Genomic DNA, 24,326 nt, shown 5'->3' with positions numbered 1-24,326 from the left:
TAGTAAGAGTTGTCTTTTATTCAAGTAGTATGTGAGTTTATAAAACGGAACTTTATTGGTATTACTTAACCATTACCGGAAGTGGGGATTTGTAAACAAAGCGTGAAACCGTTGTTACAGAAGCCGATGCTACGATTTTGCATTTTTATCTTAAAAAGATACCCCAAGGGATGCACAGTTGCAGATTCTCTGAAGTAATGTAAGGACAAATGCATATATCATTTGATATACCATTTAAATTTTTAATTTTATGTCTAGGCCTGATGAATATTTAAACTTGTATACACATGTCCGCGCATCTTATTTTTACAATGAACTACAGGATTGTTTGAAAATTGAGTCTTAATTAAAATAAACCCAAAACTAGCATATACAATTTTATCACAATTGTCGAATTGTACATTTGCCGTTTGATCAGAAATCACACCACAGCGCTTTTTTTAAAATCATTTTAAATATGAGCCAAAATATTAAGGTGGTATATGGGATTAGGTGAATTAAAGTACATTATAATTGAAATACATTCACCGGTTTAGAATTTTCAAATTTTACAATATTCAACCAAAAAATAGCTTTCAAAAATATTTGGAGAGGTTAAAATTGTAAAACCCCCAGTGGGATTCGAACACATGACTTACAGATTCGTAGTAAGCCCACTAACCCACTGCGCTAAGCTGTTAGGTGACAATATTGGGAAAGAAACTACTTATATAATTATAATTGGTTTTATTGTCTATTTCGATAAACAATGCATCACAACATGGAAGTGCCCCATACCACCTTAAGAACTTTTAAATGTTTTAATTTTCAGATCACATGAAAATGATAAAACATATTACAAACATTATACATGTACATGAAAAAATGACAATAACAAACTGTGAACCATCTCAAAAATCCATGAAACGAAATACAAATTCAAAGCAGAGCAACACGGACCTCAGGTGCCTAGGAGGAGTGAGCATCCTCTGCTGACTGGTCACACCCACCGTGTGCTCTTTGTCGTATTCAGAACCCCCCCCCCAGAAAAGATACAAACAAGATAATAAAATCAGTTAATATTTTCTTGCAATTAATTTCTCTTTATCCTTGCAAGCAATTTCTTCTTGGTTATATATGATATACCAGTAATCCCTGAAATTTAGGGAGTGGACTAATAGCGAGCGCAGCTCGCCGGCGCGCAGCGCCGGCGAGCGAAGCGAGCTCTAAGAACCAGTGTGCGCGGGAAAAAGAACGAGCTAAACCTACAGTTCATCAAACAAAATTTTTTGTCTACGTCCCATAATGCTCTCTAATGTTTTCACCCGTGGTGCTGTGCCAAAAATGGCTGACTTTTAACTCGTAATTTACGGTGTCTTAAGGTTTGAAGACACGTTTTGAGTACCGCATATGCTTTGGCGAGACTCAAGAGATTTGTTAGTTGCTTCCATACCTTCGTATTGAGTCGAGATACGTAAACAAAGACGAACAAAGTTATGGATGACGTCACAGTGCACTCGCGCTATATTTCCCGCGATAAATTTAGAGGTGGATCAAACATCTGTTATGCGTGTACTAGCTATTTCAGTATAGACTGCGATACCTGTCTTATTGACATACGATTTTTGTTTTTGTTTTTTTTTTTAAATATAGAGATTATTTAAGTATATACTAGCAAAACCATACTTTACTGTCATATCAATTCATTTTTAAGCTAATTGTGTATGCATGTAAAGTAGGCAGGTAAGTATATGAGTATATCAGAAGGGAGGAAATAAACAATAGGATATTTTGAACAAAATAAAAAGGAATAAAGAGAAAAAATAAACAGTTAAAAAATTTATGTAGATATTGCATATAGTCAAACCATTAAATTTAAAAGTGGGAAATTACACACCTACAAACACGCAGGAACCGGACTCTCTCTCTCTCTCTCTCTCTCTCTCTCTCTCTCTCTCTCTCTCTCTCTCTCTCGGGAGAGGGGTAGGGGGTTGCGCTGTATTTATCATGACCATTAAAATTAGTACATTTGCCCCGGCTCAAAAAATTTTTGACGTTCGTTGATACCTAAATAACACTAGGTTGACGGTATGTGTAATTCTTGCTGCGCTCGCCAGAACGGTAGCACCGTAAAACATATTAACACATGGCTTAAAAGATGATTTTCACCAAAAATTTGATTTGCTGATTTGTTCCATCTTAATCTTCTTATATTATTTAGATTTTAATTTAGTTCTAGGAAGTTACATTTCAACAATATGTCATCGGAAATATAATTTGTTTCTTAATACATGTATATTCTACTTTCAGAGCTAACATGAACAACGGATAATGTAAAAGGTGACATGAGAGGATGAATGATTCAGGTATAATTATAGTCAATTTATTCTCTGTCTGTCTGTCTGTCTCTCTCTCTCTAATTCTTTATTTAAAAAAATAAACCATGTCTTTTTGTTCAAGCAGAATTTTTATCCATACCAAATGAGGACATCCCAGTACATAGCACTCCTATCAAGGTAAATCAGTTTTGAATGAATATAATGGAAAATTGTTTCTTAAGGAATTCGATGTATAACGACCACATTTTGTACCTAATAAATGAATGGTCCGATATTCTTAATCATGATATCATTGTAAAGGTGATATCAAATAAAAATACTCCACCAAAGGAATTTTCAAAATTTTGATTATGGTCCAACTAAATACTTGATACCTTGAATTTTGCATTGAAGTGTATGGGCAACATGTGTTTTATTAAGCTATTTATAAAGTAACTTAAATTTTGTGAAATGCTCTTGGTTTACACATGCATAAACTTTCTCTTTATTAAAATATGAAATAAAATGAATCATTTACCGCAGATATTTTGACGAAATCAAATTTTTCTTTTTTTCATCAAGGGGAGATAACTCTTTAAAAAAAATTTAAGGTGCAAAATGACCGGCTCCTTATATGTTGTCAGTCATATTAACTTGGTTCATTTCACTTTCATTGTTTTTTAGCAATACATATTTAACATGTTTAAAATGGTTCAAGATTGTTAAATATCCCTTCATTATACATTGAATACCTGAAGGTACAATGGCCCTTTGACAAGAGAGAAAACTCTCTCTGGAATTCAATGTTGATAATTTCATCTTAGAACTGTAAAGTTATCTGGTAATTTATGTTACATGTAGCTTCCACGTATGTCTACATTTCAATTTTCTTTGAAAAATTTTACTAATTGAAAAGATAGGCAACGGACATTCTGTAGATAACTTATAATTCTCATTTCGTTTAATGTAACTTAGAATAAAGAAATTTGAAATTTCCTTATAAATATGTTTGTATGATTTTATTGTAATGAATTTGTTGATAGTGGGATTTAGGAATAAACTGAAACTACTTGTACATCAAACTTTTTACATATTGATTGAAGTAGTAAGAACATGTCAATCTGTAAGATGTGTTAGAACCATTTTAACAAGGCCTTGGACTTTCAGTAGGATGTAACTGTCTGTTTCTTGCATCAAAACAAGTTAAAAATGTCGCTGGTGTCAAGTGAAATATACAACGATTGCGTAGTCTTCGCTCAAAAGCCAGACAAATCTTGTTGATTTCAGAGAGCCATGGCTCAGTGGCCAGCAATGAAATAGACAGCCCTACGTCACATTGCTGTTTGACACAACTACCCAAAGTCCAAGCTCTTGTTAAAATGGTTCTAAGATTTGTCCAAGGAAACTTGTACTATTCCATGAGAATATATCAATTAACATGTACTGGTATGTTTTATTATCATATCACTCTCATTATATGAAAACTACATAGAAGTTGTCTATGAGAAACTCAAGCATCTTTTTAATGTCAACTCTCATTATCTGTTTACTTTATGTAGTCATCCATTCCACCATTTTCCACACGCAAGAGAGCACAAAGCAGCAGACTAGCCGTAGAGGCTGAGAATGGGAGAGGCCCCTGTGCTCCTAAGAACAACTTCCCTCAGGGTCTAGAACCACATTATTTGGGTCATAGAGCTGAACTGTCAAGTGAGTCCAGAGCTCTTAAGAAAGCCCAAGCAATGCCCTCAACAGTCAGGGATATAAACAGTGTACCATATTCTGAAAGAGTTTCTCAGACAGTTCCACAACCAGCACTCGGCACCATGGGAGAAAATGCTGGTTCATCTTATGGTAAAAATTTGTATCGAGACACTTCCCCAACAGGATCCCCTAGAAGAGTGGATCAGCTACGACATGAGGAGAGAGGTGGACAAAAGGGACACAACTCCTCTGTACCTAGAAGCAGTGGAACTAGTGAAGTAGAAGCAAGAGCAAGATATTCACTGAAGGGTGTAGCAAATTCTGATGGATACCCATATTCCTCAATAACAAAGGAAACCTCTAGCACATTGGAAACAAAACAGCACCTACTTTCAACCTCCAATCAAAGGAAAGACAGTTCACATAGCAAATCCTTTACAGTGAGTTTTTGGCTTGAACACTGTAGTTGATATTCATATTGGGTTTTCAAAATTTACTTCTAAAACCAGGAAAATCATTAAGAATTGATACTAAGGGGAAAAAAAATTCTAATTCAAAAAGTGACAAATACAACCATTATAAACTTGTTTTCATCATTAGAGATCTGGAGAGAATCACAATAGCACAGTCTACAAGCAGAGAAATGAAATACAGCTGTTAGTTAGTGAGTTACAGGACAGGGACAGGGAACTGAATGAAATGATGCTGGCACATCAGCAGCAGCTCGTGGCCTGGGAACAAGATAGACACAGGATCCTTGTACTGGAGCAGAAGCTGGCAAAGGCAGAAGGTGAGAAAAGTTTTTAAAAAATTGTTGCAGCAATGAAAGGCTTTTTTTGTGTAAATATTGTCAAACATCAGTTTTTGTGTGTTCTGGCATGTGTTGTTAGAACAGAAAAATAATATAATTTCTGAAATTTAAAATGATTTTTTTTTTAAATTTCAAATTTGAGATGAAACACATCACCGTACAAAACAGCTGCGAATGGCAATAACAAAACTGAAAACCCTACGCAATGAGAGTACATGTCAAAACACGACATTAGAAACAACACAGGAACAACTAACAAAGCTGTGTCAGGAAAATGACTACAGGAGCATCCATATTAAGGAATTAGAGGTGAAAGAGCTAGGGCAAAAATAAATTAACCAGATTTATAGATAAAAACTGGTATTATGTTAAAAAAAGCCAAAAGATCTACATGTATTGCTATAGTTTTGATAAATCCAAAAAACTCTGAGGGGCTGATTTACTTATGCATATCACATACTTACACCAGGAAAAATACAAGAGTCAAGCGGAGAAAATTCAAGAAATGTCTTCTACCATTGGAAAATTAGAGGGACGTGAGCAAGAACTGTGCACTGCACTCAGGCTGAAGGTACTCTTCTTTAAAACAATGCATGTTTATGATGCTAATTAAAATTTTTGTAAGAATATGTTCATTTGAAAATTATTTCCAAAGACAACAGTTTTTAATGTTCACACATTTAAAATGATATTGCAAGTCAACTTCAATGTTGATGGTTTTTTTACTTTCGCTAGTACATGTACCTTTTGGTTGAGAATACAGATTGTAAAGGAGTTTCATTAGTAAAAATTTATGATCATGAAGCTCTTAGAAAATAATGAAGTAATTTCTATGAGATAAAAGCTACTTTTAATCTGTGATTTTTTTTTAATGACTTGTTATCCAGATATTGTTAATCTGTATTTTTTAATGAGTTAACAATGTTGTATAAGACTTTTATATAAATCTTTTAGGAAAAAGATATGGTTTCTGCTACAACCCAGATGAGAGAGCTAGGAGAGCGTCTGAAACAGTTAGATCTACGAAACAAGCAGTGTATAGATAGAGAAACAGACGCAACAAAACAGTCCACACTCTGGAAAGAGAGACATCACCAGGTCAAAGAAGAACTTGAAAAAACTAAAGGTAAGCATTACGGGACTGTGAACTCTATCAAATCTTCTGAGTGTAGTCAAAATGTCACAAATCTTGGCAATTCTACAATCTTTTCATCACAAAAATTTTATAAACATAATAAGGAATATATTAAATACTAGGTACATGTATTTGTATTTATATTTGAATAGATAACTGTAGAAATACATACTGTTAGGTAATTGTGATACGATTTAATTTGGGGTTTGGTTTGTTGACCAAAAAAGAGTTACCTCTCCTTAAGTTTCTATAAACTCCTAAAGTTTCTATAAACTCTTCATTTGTATCTGTCATTTCCAGATATCCGTAGAAAATACAAGCAAACATTTTACATTGAAAAATATTACTATACTGTGGATTCATTAATGTTTCTGGTAGCTCAATTTTACCTAGTACCCCAACCCACAAATTTACATCCTTAACAAATAAGCAGTGTGAAATGTTCCCCTTATTTATTATTCCTGGGAGTGAATCCATGAAATAATGTCCCAGCTAACTTGTGAAAATCTGGCACTCCACTAAAATTGGCTCCCATATGCATGAATTTAAAAGATTCCACATTATTCTCCTTTGCTACAGTATATAGTTTCCAGCTGTTGTTAATTCCTAATGGTGCTGAAAGATATTTACATAGTATGTGTATAAATTGCTTTGGTGTTTAGCTTACCTAAGCCAATTAAAATTTGGCACAAAGCATACTTGGGAGAAGGGCTTTCAAGTTTGTTTAATGAAGTGTCTGGTCCCATTTAAATAGGGAGATAATTTAAAATTATTGAAAATTTGTTGGTATTTTTAAAAAAATCTTCTTCTCAAATAAGAAATGCCCAGAAAAGCTGTAACGTGTGTGGAAGCATTAAGTAGTTTCAATTCATATTTGTTCAAATCATGATCCTTGGGGGTAGAGTGGGGCCACAAAGGGAGGTATAATTTTCACATAGAAATATATGGAGAAATGTCTTTAAAAATTTTCTTCTTTCTTTCAATTGGCCAAGAATTTTTTTTTATTTTAATTTTTACAATGTTTCAGTAAGGCATTTATAATGGTCAAGCGAAATGAGAGTGCCATTCGTTGAGTTATAAGCGAGTTACAGAGCTTGCAATTCTTTGCTATGTAGTAAACATTGCTTTTGTTTACATTTTGAATGTTGAAGGTAAAATTCCGGTTTAAGAACTAAAGTGAATGTGTTAAATGTTAGGAACTGTTTATTTATGCTTAAAATGAATAAGAAGAAAGACAAATCTGCTTGAAAAAGATTTTTAACTGGTATATTGAACCTATGTAAAAAAAAACCCACTTGTTTACATGACCGAGAATTGTGAGTCCTGTATCTTGCTTATATCTCTACAACTGACTCTCAAATTTCATTTGATCATCAAAATGCATTCCTAAGTAAATCATTGTAAATAATAAATACAGAATAATAAAATTTGACCAAAATCGTGACCATGCCCCTTTAAAGAAAGATCGGTAATCTGAATTACAACAAGGGCAAAAGGGGTTAAAATAAAACAGAAGCAAATATTTCCTTGTATCCAGTATTCTGATATTTTAGTACTAGAATATGCATGTATAAAACTTAAAATTTTGAGAAATGAAACACTGTACATGTAAGTGCACTGATAACTTGATATTGATTTAATGTTAGAGCTAGGGTAATTAAAATAAAAAAAAGACAAAATATGAATGTGGGATTGTACTAGCCGGTACAACAATTAAATGATGTCTGATTCGAAAACTATAATTACAAGAGGACTAGACAAATAATATTTCCTGAACCTTTGGCAGTTAATATTGCTTTTAAGCCTTTTTTTCTTGCAAGAAACAGACAGTTTAAGTCATCAAGTTTCCTGAATCTTGTTGTGTATAAACATAAATTTAGTTATTTTAAAGGTGTGTATGTTAGAAACACCCTAGCTGTCATTAAAACAGCTAGTACTAAAATGATTAAAACTGCTTTTTAATCTCTTTGCAGGTTTGTTGGAGAAGAAAGAACTTGACCTTCAGGAGCATGTGGCGTCTGCAACAAACATTCGCCAACAGCTAAGCCTAGTGCAGGAAGAGTTCAGTAAGTCCAAACTGTCAATCATTTTGCATTCTCCAATTAAAGAACCGTGATTTTTACACCCATATTTCTTTATTTTAGAATCTAAGGAAAATGTAACTGTTGAAAAAGCCTTGAGACAGATGATATTTTATACTTTCATCCTTTCATCAGAATATTTGTTTTGGTACACATTCAGTTAAATAATGATTTGAAAAAAATCATCCAACTTGTTTTAATCATATTTTAAGTATAAAAAGAAAGAATCCAAGTTTACAAGTGATATATTGTATGCGAAACATTTTACATGTATAAAGAAATGTTTTAATGTTTTTCTCTTCAATGAAATGAGTAACATATAGATTCACTATTTAAATGCTTTGCATCTAGGGGCAAATGACTCTGTCAAACCCTTTAAAAATGGAAAAAATATATCTCAGTAAGTGTAAAGAAGTCATGTTTTTAAATTTCAAAATTGATTTCTGTGAACAGTAAATAAATCATGTTCACTGGATACAGGAATATGCAGTCTCAAGGGGAGATTAGAAAAGTAATTTAATTCCATTGACTATCTTAATATACCAGTATATATATTGTTCTGTCTTTAAATATAGGAAAGTCAATACATTTATATCTCAAAGAATCCATTTTTTTTAACTTGAATTTATTTTTCTTCACCAAAAGTTCAGATCAGAATTTTTAGATTGTGAATTTGGCAAAAAAAAAACCCCAACAAAAACTCCCCCGAAAAACCATATACCAAGGTTGTAATGAATGGTTTTGTTTGTATCCATAATGCTGTGAATTAGCATAAGGAATTTAATCTTGGAAGTTAAAGATTCACACTCAAGCCTTGTTTGTAAAAATGGAGCAAAAGATCAGGGACAATTTTACACATGTATAATACACGTATACTTTTTCAACTGAAATTTGTTCAAAGGTGAGAGTACATATTATCATACATATTTATATAATCATGTATATTCAGAATTAAAACTTATTCAATTTACATAGTAAAAAATATGCCTGGGACCACCCCTGGCAAACAATTATCCCTGGGAATAATTTCTTGATCATCTAATCATGAAATTATTATAACCTGCTTTGAAACTGAGAGTAAAATCTGTTTCATTGAAAATGAATAATGGAGAGGTCTGTAATTAATTTTTTAAATTATTCAATAGGCCAAAGAGAGAAATGCAAGGACAATTTGATTGAATCTCTGAGAGGAAAGCAATCCAGAACAGATCATCAGCTTAGACAACTAAGGGAAGTAAGTCAGAGTTTAAAGAATATTTTATATGTTATGTGACATAAACTTTTTATATGTCTAATTCTTATTCATGCAGTTATTTAATTTTTCTTGTGAATTTTAAGCATATTTCTTTTTTCATTAATGTTTCTGATGTATCCTTATATTTTTTGTGTTGTCTTTGTTGAATCAGATCCCAAAATAAAAGTTGAAGCTTTTATCTGAGAGATGTTTACGTACATTAGTTAACCAATTTTGTTGTATAACTTCTAAAAAAAGGAAGGCAAATAATTCACTACCTTTCATCCTTTACCAACCACATGTCAGTCATAATGGTTGTTAGTTTCTGTTATGATAAAAAGAAGAGAAAGATAGAAGAATGAATTTATTCATCAGGAATAATTCTTATAAACAGAAAATTCCAAAACAATTTATTTATGAACTGCTGAAAATAAATCATTTTAATTTAGCAATAAACTATAAAACTAAATATTCTACTGAAGTAATGAATTCCATACATAACTACAAAACTTCTACAAATCTTAAACAGGGTTATAGCATAAACTTGTCAGAAGTCAAATGGGTACAGCCGGCCCATCAAACAATCTTTTAGAACCATTTTATGTCAAACAGCGATGGGACATAGGCCTGTCTATTTCATTGCTGGCCACTCAGCCATGGCTCTTTGAAATCAACAAGATTTGTATGGCTTTTGGGCTAAGACTATACAATCGGTGCATATTAAACTTGAAACTGCATCATATTTAACTTGTTTTGACGCAAGAAATAGATAGCTACGTCCAACCAAACAGAGCAAGTTATTGTTCTTGAGTTATCATTGTGTGAGTTTGATTTCAGCTGTATGAGAGACAACAAAGACAGGTTGGGTTGTTACAACTAAACTTGGACAGTACAAGGGAGACCATCCACAAACAGCAGAGCAGCCTTGAGGAAATTAGGTAGGGTTCAGCAGGGAAATCGGACCTAGCGGTGCAGTCATTACAAGCATTAAGATTCTGTATTTTTGTGTTTCTGAATTTCTTGATTTCAAGATGATTTGAATGCATTACATCAAATTGCATGCAAAAACATCAATCTTGCATCAAGTTTCTTCTATTACCGGTAGAATTTTGTTTCTGGGTGATTTTTTTTTTAAAACAATAAGAATTATTGATGTAAAGTGCAACTTTGTTTGAAGTTTGAAAATGAAATGCATTGAGATTTAAAAGTTTTTAAAGTAGGGTTTCTTTTAAATGATTTATTCCATACTTAGATACTCTGTTTTTGCCTTTGGAATATCTAATTAACTGGTCTGGTTTATTAAAAAAAGATCTATTGTTTATTTGTTGTATATAAAATTATAATAAGATGATCACAAAACCTTAGATATACCTACAGATGCACTAAATTTCAATTTTTAGAGCATGTTTAAAACAAAAAAAATAAATACTGGTAGATTTTAAAAAGTATTAGAAAATGATATCATCTATTTACTATACCTTGGATGAACACAGTATTACTATTACAATTTGTAATTTAAAGAGGTTATTAGAGTTATATGTCTAGTAATAAGCAAAGGTTTACATAATCAAGGGTGTTGAAATAGGTAAAACAAAATATTGTTTTAAGTGGACATTGTTGGTAAAAGTACTCGAAAAGTTTATAATGATTTTTATGTTTAATTTAAACCTTTTAAACTTTTTCTTCTTTACAGCAACTCAACAAAAAACTGCAGTAATTGTAGTAAGCTTTCTTCAGACTTCAAATATTCTCCAGAAAAAGATGTTGAAGTGGTAGAGAGTTCTAAGGGGGCGTCTCATTCCAAGAATTTGTTTCATTTGCCTGTTAAAAGTGAAACAACAGAGAATAAGACAGATCATTACTTAAACAGTATTAGGGAGAGAACAACAGGAGATGGGGTCAGTTTTGTGAATAAAAGTTCTGAATGGATTGACAGCATTAAGAAGTCTCAGGGTTGCAGCTATGGAGACTGGCCAGAAGAGGATGAAGGACCAAATCTGATTGACTTCTCCTGGGATATCAAACCCGATGAGATGGATAGATATTCTAAGCCCCTGTCTCCTGTCAAGTGGAAAAATACAGTTTCAGATCAGCAAAATGTCTTTTCTAAGAGAACAATGGAGAAATCCTCTGTAGTGAGTTCACTGGACACTGACCAGCTTAATCGCTCAATATCGCCAGTTCTTCATGCTCAGCGCTCACGTTCATTGAGCCCTAAACCAATGAGCAGACAAACTCATCAGGGTGCATGCGAAAGCAATTTTAAACACTACAGTATTGAAAGTTCACAAAAAACTTGCAGCACTTCTCCTAGCCGGCGGACTGTTGACTATCAGTTTGAGAAAGCTAATGACTATGACCTACAACAAAGAAGTGGTGCTTTATCATTGACCGTTGATGACAATAGAGTGACCTTTGATGACCAACTGTCTGTATTTCTGGATGATGAAGATGGAAGAAATAAACCCTCAAACTGGGACAGAGCTTCTAGGGAGGTAAGCCAAAATTTTTATGTTAAGTAAGAATCACTGTTATGTTTATGATATGGCTGCTACATATTCACTTTCCTCTAGATGAAACATATATATTATAGCGTATGCCTATTTTATCGGTTGATGTAGTGTCAACTTTTGTCTTATTGACCTTTTTGTGTGATGTGGACTTTAAAATGCTGTCAACTGGTTGAGAGTGTTGCAGAGTAGAAATGTTTGCACTTTGAAATTAGGGAGCATTGCTTTATCATGCCAGTTGTCAGAGACAACTCAAGTGTGTACTCAAGTGATCTGTGTATGCACTTTTGACCTAGACTATAATTGTATGTATCTCTTCAAGGAAACAATGATTAAAGTACATAGAAAAAACCCCTTAAAATTACTAGAAAGAATGAATTTTTGTTTCAAATGTATATGGATTCAGAGGGTCTTTTCATCAGATCTTTATTAAGCTGTCATGTCTTGGCATTTTTATGAGTCTGCTTCAAGGAATTTATCCCTTCTGAACACTTCAACATCAGTACAATTGATTTTTAGCAATTTTTGTTAATAAAAGACACCCCCCCCCCCCACCCATTAAAAAAAAAAATAAAAAAAATAAATTAAAAAAAAATTTAAAACCCAACAGAATTATGTAAATCAAAACATTGAACATTGTGAGTGTGTATACATGTATGAACGGGTGGAGAAAGGAAAAAGAAAAAAAAAAACCCTAAATACGCATGGTAAACTTATATACATATATGGCTTAAAAAATTTCCTGTAAATACAATGATAATAAAAGTGAATTTAAAAAAACATTGAAGCACCAAGAGAAATCTTAGGTGAACTTTTTTTTTATCTGTGACAACGATGTTGTCTTGTCTAAGAATTACAAAGCCTATCTAAACTCTCACTTTATTTCTTTTTTTCAGACTGAGACTTCATCAGAAACAAAGTTACACATGTTGTTAGTTGAATCCAGAAAAATGGCAGATAATTTAAGTAATCAAAAAAGTGCTCCAGATGAGTTAATGCAGGTATGATACAGTGCTTTCTTTGTACATCAGGTGGGTGGAAAGCATTTAAAAAAAAAAAAAATCTCTGAAATTGGATTAAAATGTCGTAATTTTGTAAGCCCATAATCTTTTTTAAGGTTTTAGATAATGGGGAAGGAAAGGTTGATCTACAGATCCGGAATGTTAACACCAAAGAAGATTAGACCTGGTTCCAAAACAACGCACAAAGCTTTCATCTACTGCAACCTGCAGAAGTTGACAGTGTATTTAATCTCATTTTGCTCACAGTAATACAAATTAGACAATTTCCTACTTTAACAAGATAACATACAACTTTTTAAACGTAAGAGTACATGCACATGTTAACATCATTATTTTTTAAAAACCTTGTGGTTTTGGAGCCATTAAAAGTGGAAACATCATTTTAATGAAACATTTGTCTTTTTTCTCCCACAATAGATGCACCTTTCACATAGATAAGTAATACAGTGTTTACCCCAAAGGCCGTATACCTGTACTTATTAGTTATGTCAGCATTGCATTATTGATTGATATAGTTCATCAAGATCAAGACAGAAAAGATATTCAAACATGCAGATACCCTTTTTTGAACAAGAAGCGGTAAAAATCTGTATTTTCATTACATAGATGCATATAGTTTTTTGTTGAAGAACATGATTATTTTATTTACATTAGAATTTTAATAGATATTACCAAAGCACAAATCTTTTGAATATGTATTTCCATAAACCTTTCTCTAAATACTGCATTATTTGTTAAGTAATTCTTGGTTTTATTTGTGTTATACAACTTGTGGTTGGGTGACACTGTAATATAGTGCGCACAGCCTGTACCGGTATGTTACACTTACCAGAATTGTTCCTTTTGTTATCTTCTGAATTCATTTGTTAATATTGTTGCTTTTTTGAAATTATGGGAAGCATGAATTCCCCTGCTTTTCCTCATCAGTCTATTTCTCTAGACCTCTTTGGAACATTTAACAGGTATAAAATCCAGACAATGATGGCTTTGTGAAATCAATTTGTTGCAAAATTTACAAAATCTTACCATAGTTAACCGAAAAACAGTCAAAATATTGTTCCTGTCCTTATAAAATGAAGCCAAAGGCTTAATACATGTAAAAGTTTTCAATAAATTGGGAGCAGGTAGGCCGAAACACTCTTGGCTAGCAAAGGGTCAAATAAAAAAACAAACATTTATATATACAACTTTTGACAGGAATTCAAAGGCAAATAAAAAAAATGAGAGCATTGATTTTGCCATTTCATACAGTGACCTATGATTAAAGTAATTGAAGACTATTGTGTTACCTGGTTCCATATGTAATTGACCAGATAGAGTAAAAAAGACACCAAATGCTATATCATTTAAGTAGTTTTTGTTGTTGATGAAATTATAGCTAGGGTAGATTTAAGAAACAACAATATTAAATTTATGCATTTTTCAAAAACAATATTTGTCAAAAATGTATTATTTTACAGGTGTTTTTTTTTTTTTTTTTTTTTTTTACTATTAACGGTATAAAGATGCATGCAATCTTGATTGTCTATTTGAAAGTATTTTTGAAAAATAATTCTCGATGTGTGTTCTATTGTCACCTTATTATACTTATTTCAGGAACACGCATTTGTTTTAAGGATTTTCTTTGATCTAATGGTGTCTGTCAGGTCACTGAATTATAAGTACGCAGTAAAATTATATATCTGTGTAAAACTTATAATGAAGATAAATTCACCGAAAAAAGAAGAAAAAAAAAATGAATTTTGTAAACTTTTGATAGATTTTTGAAAATAATAAAACCCCTATAAATCTATCAGTTATTTACCATAAATTTAAGCCACATCCTCTATCTAGGAAACACATCTATTCAATCATTTTAAATTTTTATTCGGCAATAAAATTTACTGATCAAGATATTAAAATTTATAATGTTGAAATGACAATCAAATTGTGATTACATGCCCAGGTATATTAATACACTTTTACTTGTCAATGTATGTCCTCCTATAGCATATAGAATTTCATTGTTATGCATGCTGAGCAATTAGCAAATCGCTTAATGTAAATGACCCACATTGCTACTATTACACTAGATAGTAGACGAAACTGTTAGATTAGTCAGACAGACACTTTTTAATGAGTACCTACACAATGTAGAAATGAGTGCACAATTTATCCTTGCCATTAAACAAATTGTTCTGATTGTACAGTTGTATGTCTTTTGCTTTACCTTTTCTAAAGAAATGTAATATTGTAAAGAGAAATATTTGTTGAATTGGATGAGAGGTCAGTGTTTTGGTATGGTTTTGTTTATTTTAAGAGAGTGAATAAAAATTGTACATTTTGTTATCGCATACTCTGTATCTATCTTGAATAAATATTGAAACAGATTTTTACCGTTAAATACCGGTACTTTGTTTATGACAGTTGCATTTATGGCGCAACCCACAAAAAATAGCTCTAAAAAGTTATTGAGCTGCTGCTTGTGAAATTTCCAATCAACATACTTAATCAGATAATAAAAACCATACAGTATCAAAGATGACATCATTAATATACATTTCATGGTCATTTTTTATTTAGGTCAATCTTTTTCCTGATATTTGTAGGTAAATGTTTCCCATTATATGGAAAAGGTGCTTTTTTTTTTAATGTGTATAACTGCCCAAGGTTTATTTTACAAGCTTTGTCTTGTCTGTGAGGTCCTTGACTTCGTTGGAACATTTTTAATGTAAGAGATTTGTGTAGTCTAATGCAAGTATAAAGTACAATACAGGTCAGGGCTAGTCCAAATACAAAATATGTGGTTTGTCTAGGAGGAAAAAAAATGATGTTGCTTTTGGGGAAAACCTATTTAAACTGTCCATTTTTTGAAATCGTGGCAGATTAACTCCTACTTTTTCTTGTTAATTCTTTTTCCTCTTTCTCTAATTATGGGGCTCTACAGGGGGTCTGCCTTTCATTTTTTTAAAGATGTAATTGGTGAAACTCTTTGGTGAAACTTTATATACTCTGTAAAGTAAACTATAATTTTTTTATGGATACATGTTTTCTTTTTTTTTTTAATTTCAGTGCTGTAAAAATCAATTTATTTAATTCTATATCAGTAGATTTCAGAACCATACTGTAAAAAGTACAAAATTTAAATGACGTGTTTTTTCAAGGAAATATTCTTCTTTCTGATTATGATTTTATCTGCAAATTATATAGGGGCCAAGTTAGTTAAGTATTGAAAGTAAATTGTTATATATATTGTCATTGTGTCATTTTTTTCTGAAAGGACGATCATTGACAAAGTTCGATATTAGCCTCCATATTAACAATTTCCTTGTTTTATATTATTGTAATCATCAACATGTCTTATCGTTCTATTTATTTTACTTTGATTTTTGGGGATGAAAATAAAAATACCAAAAGTAGTTCCTCATCATATCCCCCCCCCCCCCCAAGCATTTCTAAACGAATTACAATTTTAAATCTCTATTTTTTACATTATATCAGAAAGGGAGGCGGTGTTAGTGTTTTTCAATTTAGCTTGGGTCATTAACAAGGTTTACTGATCATTGATATATTAATTACGAATTGAAAAGTAGGAAAATTATATCAAGAAAGTTATAGAGGTAAGTTGATTTATATTCCGGTATTAAACCAAACCGGTTAAACCAAAAATTTCACTATGGCCTTTAGGCTCTTGTAGTTGGGTTCGCGATGCGCCTTAATTTACGGAAAAGGAAAAAGAAACGAAGAAGAGATGAAAAAAAAAAAAAAAATGAAATAAAGCAATGAAAATAAACAAAGAGTGTTACAAAAGGAACCCACTACATTAAACTAGCAACAATATTTAACTGTATAGTGTGACATTTTTCTAATTTCTGAAAATTAATTTTACTTTCATTGACAATTATATAAATAGCTGAATTTCTTCAGAATGTTTCTACTTTAAACTAATTAAATGATGCTCTCCCACTTGTTGCACTCTGTCAACCCAGCGTTCACGTATTAAATTCTCCATAATATGATTATTGCATCTCTTTCTCTCTCTCTCTCTCTCTCTCTCTCTCTCTCTCTCTCTCTCTCTCTCTCTCTCTCTCTCTCTCTCTCTCTCTCTCTCTGGTTTTAGTGAACTTTATCAACCATTATATTATATAAGTACAAAGTCGTAAACCGTTAACGTTAAAAAATTGCGCGATGTATTCTGAGTGTATTCCGAATGGAGAAAAGATGTAAACATTCCCCATTATAATTTTCCGTAATGAATCTGTTTTCGTTCCTGTGAATTTTTCTGAGTGGAAAGGGATAATTGTTCAATGAAGATATCTTGAATATATTCCCTTTTAACGATTTCAACTGTATTTCTTTCACAGGTATGTGTAATTTTATTTAAAATCATCAAAATCCAATGGAAGAAATAACTTGGGACAGACTTTAGGCACCCGGAACCATTTTCACGTTTTCGACCCGAGCCCAAAGGTAACGGGTGGTTTCGCTCCGCTCACTTGTTCGCGCCGAGTGGTTTCGCGCCGAGTGGTTTCGCCCCTTTTCAATATATTATATAGATATTATTAACGATCAAGGATTACCTGTATTTATTACCTTCTAAAACATTGAATTTACCACTTATGTATAGATAAAAATAATTTAAATTACGTATTTAAAAACAAAAGCAACAAGCAGTGTGTATTGTGGTGTTTATTAATACAATCCGGGCGAATCCACTCGGGGCGAACATGTATTCGGAGCGAAACCACTCAGCGCGAACAAGTGATCGGAGCAAAACCACCCGGATTCAGCCCAAATATAGCTTATACTTCGAGACATTTATGTTTATTCCACTATATAATATCAATTTAACGCATCAAACGAGCAATTTTCAACAAATTTCGCTGAATATCTATAGTTGAAACCGCCATGGCGTCAACCAAGCAAAAAGATGACGTCACAATACAAATGAAACGCTGCGCGAAAGCGTGCGTACTCGTTCTGTACTCGGCCTCGTTAATTCAAAAGTGTGCAATAAAAATTAGAATTTTTATACGTACAAGTTCATATGTTGATCTCAATATCTACATTTAAGCTTTTTAAAAGACCTGTATAGCATTAAAAAATGCACTATACAAAAGGCTCATGGGCGACACCGCTCACCTGAGTAACAGTGACTTTTGCATTTATGCCTAAATAAGGTCTTTTAACGTAACTGCGGGACAGTTACTCGCACATGCGCACAAACGCTTCCGAGTGGATAGCGTCATTAGAGATTCATATACGCTTTACGCATATACGGAAATGGTTAAGTGTTGCTGTGTCTACAAGTGTCGGAACGTGTGTAACAGCGAAGCACGGGCAAAGGGGGTCAGTTTCTTTCGTTTCCCTAAAGACAAAAGGAAAAGAAGAGCATGGACTAATGCCGTGAACAGAGATAAGTGGACGCCAAATGAACACTCTTGGATCTGCTCTGATCATTTTGTTGAGGGATGGCACGGAGACGACCCGGGCGACGAAAACTATGCCCCGACTTTATTTTCCTACAAAAAGAAGCGGACAGAAGATGATTTTGATAGAGAACAGAGACGACTTGACCGAGAAACGATCAGGGTATCAATGAATTAATGATGTTTATGAACATATAATCCCCCATATTTATATAAATAGGCCTGTAGTGGCAGCATTGCAATGTAACGGTATTAAATACTGATCAGGATAGAATATATGCCTGTAATAATGACGATATCGTAAATATTCTGCAAATGTAATAGAATACATAAAGTTATTAAATTATGAACATATCTGGATGACTTTTATGTGTAATATATTGATATTTTGCACTATAAATTTTTTATACCAGGAAAGACTTTGCTCAGAGAAGGTTAATATGGAGAGAGAGAAAGCCCATTTGGAATTTTCTGTGCTTGTCCATGGCTCCTACTGCAAGATTGATGATTCGGGGGACCATGATCAAGATATAGCTGCAGCAGTACCTTGTGCTTATCATGAAATAACAGATGATGTTGATGTCCCCATAATGACTTGTGATTCAGGTAAATCATGAATAAGATTTCATGAAAAATACAATAAAATTATTGAAAAAATGGATTTCCTTTTTGCTGACTATTACATCACACTTGGCAAATTTTCAAATGATATCATTATATTAAATAGATTTATAGATTAATTGATTTGCAAAACGATTTATGAATTACAAATATAGATAGAGATTTTAAATGACCATGATAGAAAAATCTTAATTTATATACAGTAAAAAAATGATAGATTTACAATGGTTGTTACTGATAATAATTTTTTTATAGGTGTGCAGTGTGAAGAAGACCCCCTTCTTATTGAAAACAGACATCTCAAAAAAGAAGTTAGAAGACTTCAGGAGGAGCTGCGGAAACATAAATGGGGTGCTGAACGCATTAGAGATGATGACGCCATGACACGCTTTTATACAGGCCTACCCTCTTTTGCCATCTTCCTGTGGCTGTACAAGTAATTGTTTACCTTTTTTCAAATTTTTTATCTTTGATTTAGTATCTAAAAGTACTGTGCAAAATTAAATCAATTTGATTTCACTTCTAAAATATTTCCATTGATTACAGCTACCTTTCCAGCAAGTGCTCTAGGATGACATATTGGAGGGGGGAAGGGCAGACATCGAGTTCAGACCGGCTTAGGATGTCTCCATCATGTTTACGCCCGATCGACCAACTCTTTGCTGTCCTCATGCGTCTGAAAGTTGGACTGTACGTGCAAGACATATCAGAGAGATTTCAGATCAGCAGTGCCTCATTCTCTATGTATTTTTCTACCTGGATAAGTTTAATTCATGCAGAGCTTAAATTTTTAAACCCATTTCCTAGCAAAGATATTATCATGAGAACCATGCCAGAATCCTTTAAAGCCAAATATCCATCAACCAGAGTGATCATAGACTGTACAGAACTTTTCATACAATCATCAAGTAGCCTGATTAACCAAAGCCTGACCTTTTCTAGCTACAAACATCACACCACTGTTAAATTTCTGGTTGGCATCAGTCCTTCTGGGGTCATTACTTTTGTGTCAGATGCATGGCCTGGAAAAACTTCAGACCGTCAGTTAACAGAGGAATGTGGCCTTTTAGAATTACTTGAGCCAAATGACAGCGTAATGGCCGACAAAGGTTTCACAATAGCTGACTTACTTGAAAAAAGACAATGTTTCTTAAACATTCCACCATTTAGAGGTATATTAAGATAAAAAACTTTAAGGTGGCTCACTTAACCTAATAGTTTCTCAAATCCGTAGAAAATTACTTGATTATGATAGATAGCATGATGGATAAGAGATATATGTGTCAAATAGGTGAAAAAATGTGCAATTTTGGATAAAAATTTAATTCAGTCAATGTGAACAAATGCCCCAGGTGGATTCGAACTCATGATCTGCGATTCACAAGCCCAATACTTAACCACTGAGCTATGATGCTATTCAACCAAACTGATTGATGCAAATAGTTTAACAAAACATTTAAATTCCCATCTTGTGACGTAGTGTCTTGAAAAGTATATGTCTAGGTGTAGTAAGGTACCTTAATCAGTGGGCAGTAGAAGCTTTACTTAGTTGATTAAATGGTTGAGAAGTGTAATAGATCCATTAGATTGGAGGGGCTTTAAACAGCAAAATATGAGATTAGTTTATATAAATGTCCAACAGTAAAATGTTTACAGATCAAAACAATTAACATTGCAAATAACAATTGTTGAATTAAGCTGTTTTTTTAATTTAACATTCTTTAGGCACTTCGGGCCAGTTTTCCACTGATGAAGTTTTTAAGACCCAAGAGATTGCCCAACTTCGTATTCATGTTGAGAGGAGCATTGGGCGAGTGAAGAATTATCACATCTTGGAAGGAACGATTCCTCTTACTATGGTCCACTTCATCACAAAGATTTTTCAAGTCTGTTGTTGGCTGACCAACTTGGATTATCCACTTGTTGATGGAAAGAAACTTTTGACAGATGAATCAAATAATTCTTCGGGTAAGATAAATTATTTAAATGGGAAATTAATTACTTTTGCATGATTATTCCTAGAATTATTCCAGATTACACAAAAACTGAATCAGAGCTATCCTTTTGCTGTTTAAAAAAAAGTAAGGTTAATTCCACAAATAAATGAAGTAGTTTTCTATAGAAAAATAAATAGATAACAATTTTCAGACACTTTTATTTTCAAAAATGTCGTTAATAGTCAGGCACTGATCCTAAAACATTGGATAAACAAGAAGCTTACGGGCCACATCATACATATGAGCAACAGTTTTTTTCACAATACTAGTAGTGGATAAATATGCCTCATGTAAAATTCTACTAATTTTGGTAGCATATTTGTAACATATTGTTCATTGAAGTAAATCCTTTCAATGAAAATGTTGTCTGACTTTGCCGCTGTCCATACTACAAAGTCCACCCAGGGGAGTCCGATGATGGCCATCTCACCTTGAACCTGTGCATAGTACTTATGCGATTTTTTCAATGTAGGACCCAATTCACCAACTTCGAGACAAAACTGTTTTGAGTTCATTGACATAATGTCTGATATTCCCAACAATGTTACATTTTGTCCTGAGATGGAGTAGGGACATTTAATTTCTAGCAGCCCAGTGCTTTCATTATCAACCACTCTTCCATCACTGGAAGCCCCTAGAAAAGAATGGGTTGAACATAAAGTAAGACCAGACTCTTGTACATCAGTTTCCATTTGAATAGCTCTTCTGATCTGTAGGTAGTCTTCCTTAGCATCCATCTCGTGGTCAACTCCCCACTGGACTGCCAGAGGTAGCTTCGAGTACCTAAAATCATAGAAATTAGTTTCTAATATCAACATTCACTAAGTTTTTTGTTCTATTTTTAAAATAAACAGTGTCAGTATTCTGTTGTATTGTGCTACTTGGACAGTGAGGAAAATTTAATTACTTGTCTAGATTCGATCCATATAAAATCTGTTGGATAAGGGATGTTGGTTTGTCTCCTGATTGAAGAACATCACCAAATATGGAACTAGTAATCCTTCCGAGATGAAGCTTTTTCCAGAGGTCACTAAGTCTCTGTGCTCTTGTGTGTTTCTCTATATAGCTCACTAACTCCTGGTCTATCATAGGTGGTGGCACTGACAAATTACAAAAAATGTTCTTATCGAGCTTTTTAAGAATACATGCTTGTTTGCATTAAATGCATTTTTTGAAATATAGATTGTTTATATTATTGTATTGTTTATAGCTTACAATTGTTGGAAGGGAGAAAAGACAGGGTTGTATTAAAAGTATTTTTTAATACAAGCAACAAGAAATATTTTTTGTTGTATTATACAGATTCCGTAGTTTAAATGAGAAAAATATACTGTGCAATGCTTGTACATGTATTATTGATTTTCATAAACTCAAAATATATGTCACATTTGTACACTTGTGTGCTTTATCTTTTTTATTTGGTCATGCAATTAATCTATGTTTAGGTCTTTGTTATATATGATTGAACACACTTTCAACTTACAGTTCCCATCTGAAAACACCATCATTTCCATTTTCAGATGTAGTGGGTGTACAGCTGTAGTCACCTCCACTTCATTCTCCACTACACTTGGGACACCAGTGTCTGGGATGTTCCAGAGATGAGCCATTCCTAGACAGCAATTAAAGGCAGCAATTAAATTTGTGCATATATTGATTGGAATTCACAAGTTAACAATAAATTTAAAGAATCTGTTTCATTTCAGAGAGACATTGCACTTACAAATGAATTTGTTTTCTTTAAAAGAGAAATTGCTTTTAAATGTAAGCAAGTTTTCAAATAAACCTGTAAGGGGAAAACTAGCTTTAAGCTTCCTTAGTTGATCCAGTGACCATGTGAGGCTGTGGTGTCTGTCCTCAGAATGTCTTGGGTCGAACCTTGCCATTGCTGAACCATGTGATGGTGATGACAACATAGCTACATTGACATCGGTTTCACTGCTTGCCACTACCTTCGGCCTTGACAGGTTCAGGGTGCTAATAGGCATTGGCTTCTGGTTCATTGTTCGTGGAACATTCCACTGGCAAAGTGACGATGTGCAGCTCTGGTCCGTTTGCACCAAAGCTTTTGCTGAGGATTGCACATTGGATATAGAAAAAAGGAGACCGCCAATATGACTGCATGCTTGAGCTAATCTGTAGAAAGTAAAACAGGCTTAAAGTGAAGTGCCAGAGACAAGCAATTTTGATGAGCTATATAGCTATTAAAATAAAAAATGCTATTCAACAACAATAACTATGTTTTTAAACAGTATGCAGAGAACAAAATTCACTTCACAAAAATAGTAAATCCTCAAGTATGTATGAAGTATGTATCAAGTTTCACAATGCTAGCTATTTTTAAGAGATAAACTAAACAAAAAAAGTTACCCTATGGGGCATTGGCAATAGGCGAAGTCCACTCTGTTTTTGCCTTCAGCATGAGTAATGCACAAAAAAATTTGATAACGCTGTTTTTTCATGGAGGCTAAACAGTATGCTCTTATGTACACTGTTGAACCATCAATCTGAAATTTGTTAAGAATAATTAGATAATACTGTCAGTGTAAAAAATAAAATAATTATTTTTTTTTGGGGGGGGGGGGGGGGGAGAGAAAATGACGGACGACAGGATTATGTTTTGATGGCATTTTAAAACTTGCTTGTAATCACTATATATATTTATATGTAAAATATATATTAGCAATTCTTTACCACCTTGGTCTGATATTAAAAAAAATATTTTTGTTGCTTGCCAAATCAGTGTGGTGAATACGTGTATATATATAGTTTATGGAAGTTTTGGGGCTTGGGAGATTGTTTTTGATGTATGAAAATATAAACTTACTTGGGCTAAACATATATCCTGGACATCGCCAGCGTCAAAATGTTTCACGGACTTATCGAGGCCCTTGAAATTTTGGATACTTTGATCCCCCTGTCTTCTTCTTGTGATCATGAATTCATAGACGGAAGTGAACGATACCTTCGGAAGTTGAGTATTGTGTGATATCGGTTCATAATGAACAGCATTAAAAGGGGGCATGTTTTCCTTGAACTGCACTACAGCTCCGGCTCCAGCACCATCAGCGGCAGATATCGACTGAACAACAGGAGTTAATGATACTTCTGGTGCTTGACTGGATAATATGTCGCATATTAAATCATCTTTCTTCTTTTTCTTTGAATTTATACCCAGATCAGATGCTATGTTACGTAATACACTTATGTTTGTTTTCTTCAAGTTTTCGCGGGTCGCCATACTTGTTGCTAATGTAAACAAGGTTACGGTAAACAGGAAATGCTTGTCACTCGTAAAGGAAGTTAAAAAAAAACCAGTGTATCATAAAATGATTTTATTCAGTTTATTTTTATTATTGGTTAAGTTGGGTAAAACTTTCATATTTTCGATTTTTTTTTAAAGCATATTTTGCAAAAATATAAAACTTTGACGCTTCACAGAACAACTCGTGCTTTATCCACTCGGAAGTTCTTCTGCGCATGTCTGCATATATTATTAAAAGGGT

The 24,326-nt window shown here is 33.2% G+C and overlaps 3 protein-coding genes across 5 annotated transcripts; 2 read left to right on the top strand and 1 right to left on the bottom strand.

Annotated features, from left to right (window-relative positions):
* The first annotated feature begins 57 nt into the window (after positions 1–57).
* Positions 58–15,164, top strand: LOC105347214 (myosin heavy chain, clone 203). 3 transcript variants are annotated; one of them, XM_066079818.1, is made up of 14 exons: positions 58–199; positions 2,290–2,345; positions 2,443–2,495; positions 3,857–4,441; positions 4,602–4,791; positions 4,955–5,121; positions 5,282–5,383; positions 5,767–5,938; positions 7,921–8,013; positions 9,174–9,262; positions 10,100–10,200; positions 10,956–11,757; positions 12,669–12,773; positions 12,890–15,164. In XM_066079818.1, the coding sequence occupies exons 2-14, from the start codon at positions 2,333–2,335 to the stop codon at positions 12,953–12,955; spliced, it is 2,538 nt and encodes an 845-aa protein (XP_065935890.1). In that variant the 5' UTR covers positions 58–199; positions 2,290–2,332; the 3' UTR covers positions 12,956–15,164. The 3 variants fall into 3 exon arrangements, with proteins under 3 accessions (XP_065935890.1, XP_065935891.1, XP_065935892.1); XM_066079819.1 differs by having other exon boundaries at positions 12,669–12,803; XM_066079820.1 differs by lacking the exon at positions 58–199 and adding an exon at positions 3,585–3,743.
* A 2,807-nt stretch (positions 15,165–17,971) lies between these two features.
* Positions 17,972–22,481, top strand: LOC105348993 (uncharacterized). The gene is made up of 6 exons (XM_066079814.1): positions 17,972–18,365; positions 18,616–18,808; positions 19,079–19,259; positions 19,370–19,995; positions 20,549–20,791; positions 22,341–22,481. Exons 1-6 carry the CDS (start codon positions 18,057–18,059, stop codon positions 22,361–22,363), a joined length of 1,575 nt encoding a protein of 524 aa, XP_065935886.1. The 5' UTR covers positions 17,972–18,056; the 3' UTR covers positions 22,364–22,481.
* Positions 20,961–24,326, bottom strand: LOC105348994 (uncharacterized). The gene is made up of 6 exons (XM_011458630.4): positions 23,648–24,326; positions 23,191–23,327; positions 22,607–22,956; positions 22,304–22,432; positions 21,728–21,920; positions 20,961–21,603 (listed from the first exon to the last, which is right to left on the bottom strand). Exons 1-6 carry the CDS (start codon positions 24,059–24,061, stop codon positions 21,078–21,080), a joined length of 1,749 nt encoding a protein of 582 aa, XP_011456932.2. The 5' UTR covers positions 24,062–24,326; the 3' UTR covers positions 20,961–21,077.

The sequence above is a fragment of the Magallana gigas genome, chromosome 3 (genome assembly GCF_963853765.1).
Source record: "Magallana gigas chromosome 3, xbMagGiga1.1, whole genome shotgun sequence".
Classification (NCBI taxonomy): domain Eukaryota; kingdom Metazoa; phylum Mollusca; class Bivalvia; order Ostreida; family Ostreidae; genus Magallana; species Magallana gigas.
Note: the sequence above shows the minus strand (reverse complement) of the source record. Positions and strands in the feature narration are given on the sequence as shown.

Excerpts from the sequence above, each read along its gene's own strand:
- LOC105347214 (XM_066079818.1), top strand. Across the intron at positions 5,122-5,281 it reads TCCATATTAAGGAATTAGAG|GAAAAATACAAGAGTCAAGC; the intron begins GTGAAAGAGCTA and ends TACTTACACCAG. Across the intron at positions 8,014-9,173 it reads CCTAGTGCAGGAAGAGTTCA|GCCAAAGAGAGAAATGCAAG; the intron begins GTAAGTCCAAAC and ends ATTATTCAATAG.
- LOC105348993 (XM_066079814.1), top strand. The coding sequence starts at position 18,057 with ATGGTTAAGTGTTGCTGTGTCTACAAGTGTCGGAACGTGTGTAACAGC. Across the intron at positions 19,260-19,369 it reads ATCTTCCTGTGGCTGTACAA|CTACCTTTCCAGCAAGTGCT; the intron begins GTAATTGTTTAC and ends CATTGATTACAG. Across the intron at positions 19,996-20,548 it reads AAACATTCCACCATTTAGAG|GCACTTCGGGCCAGTTTTCC; the intron begins GTATATTAAGAT and ends AACATTCTTTAG.
- LOC105348994 (XM_011458630.4), bottom strand. The coding sequence starts at position 24,061 with ATGGCGACCCGCGAAAACTTGAAGAAAACAAACATAAGTGTATTACGT. Across the intron at positions 23,328-23,647 it reads AGGATATATGTTTAGCCCAA|ATTGATGGTTCAACAGTGTA; the intron begins GTAAGTTTATAT and ends AACAAATTTCAG. Across the intron at positions 22,433-22,606 it reads AGCTAGTTTTCCCCTTACAG|GAATGGCTCATCTCTGGAAC; the intron begins GTTTATTTGAAA and ends ATTGCTGTCTAG.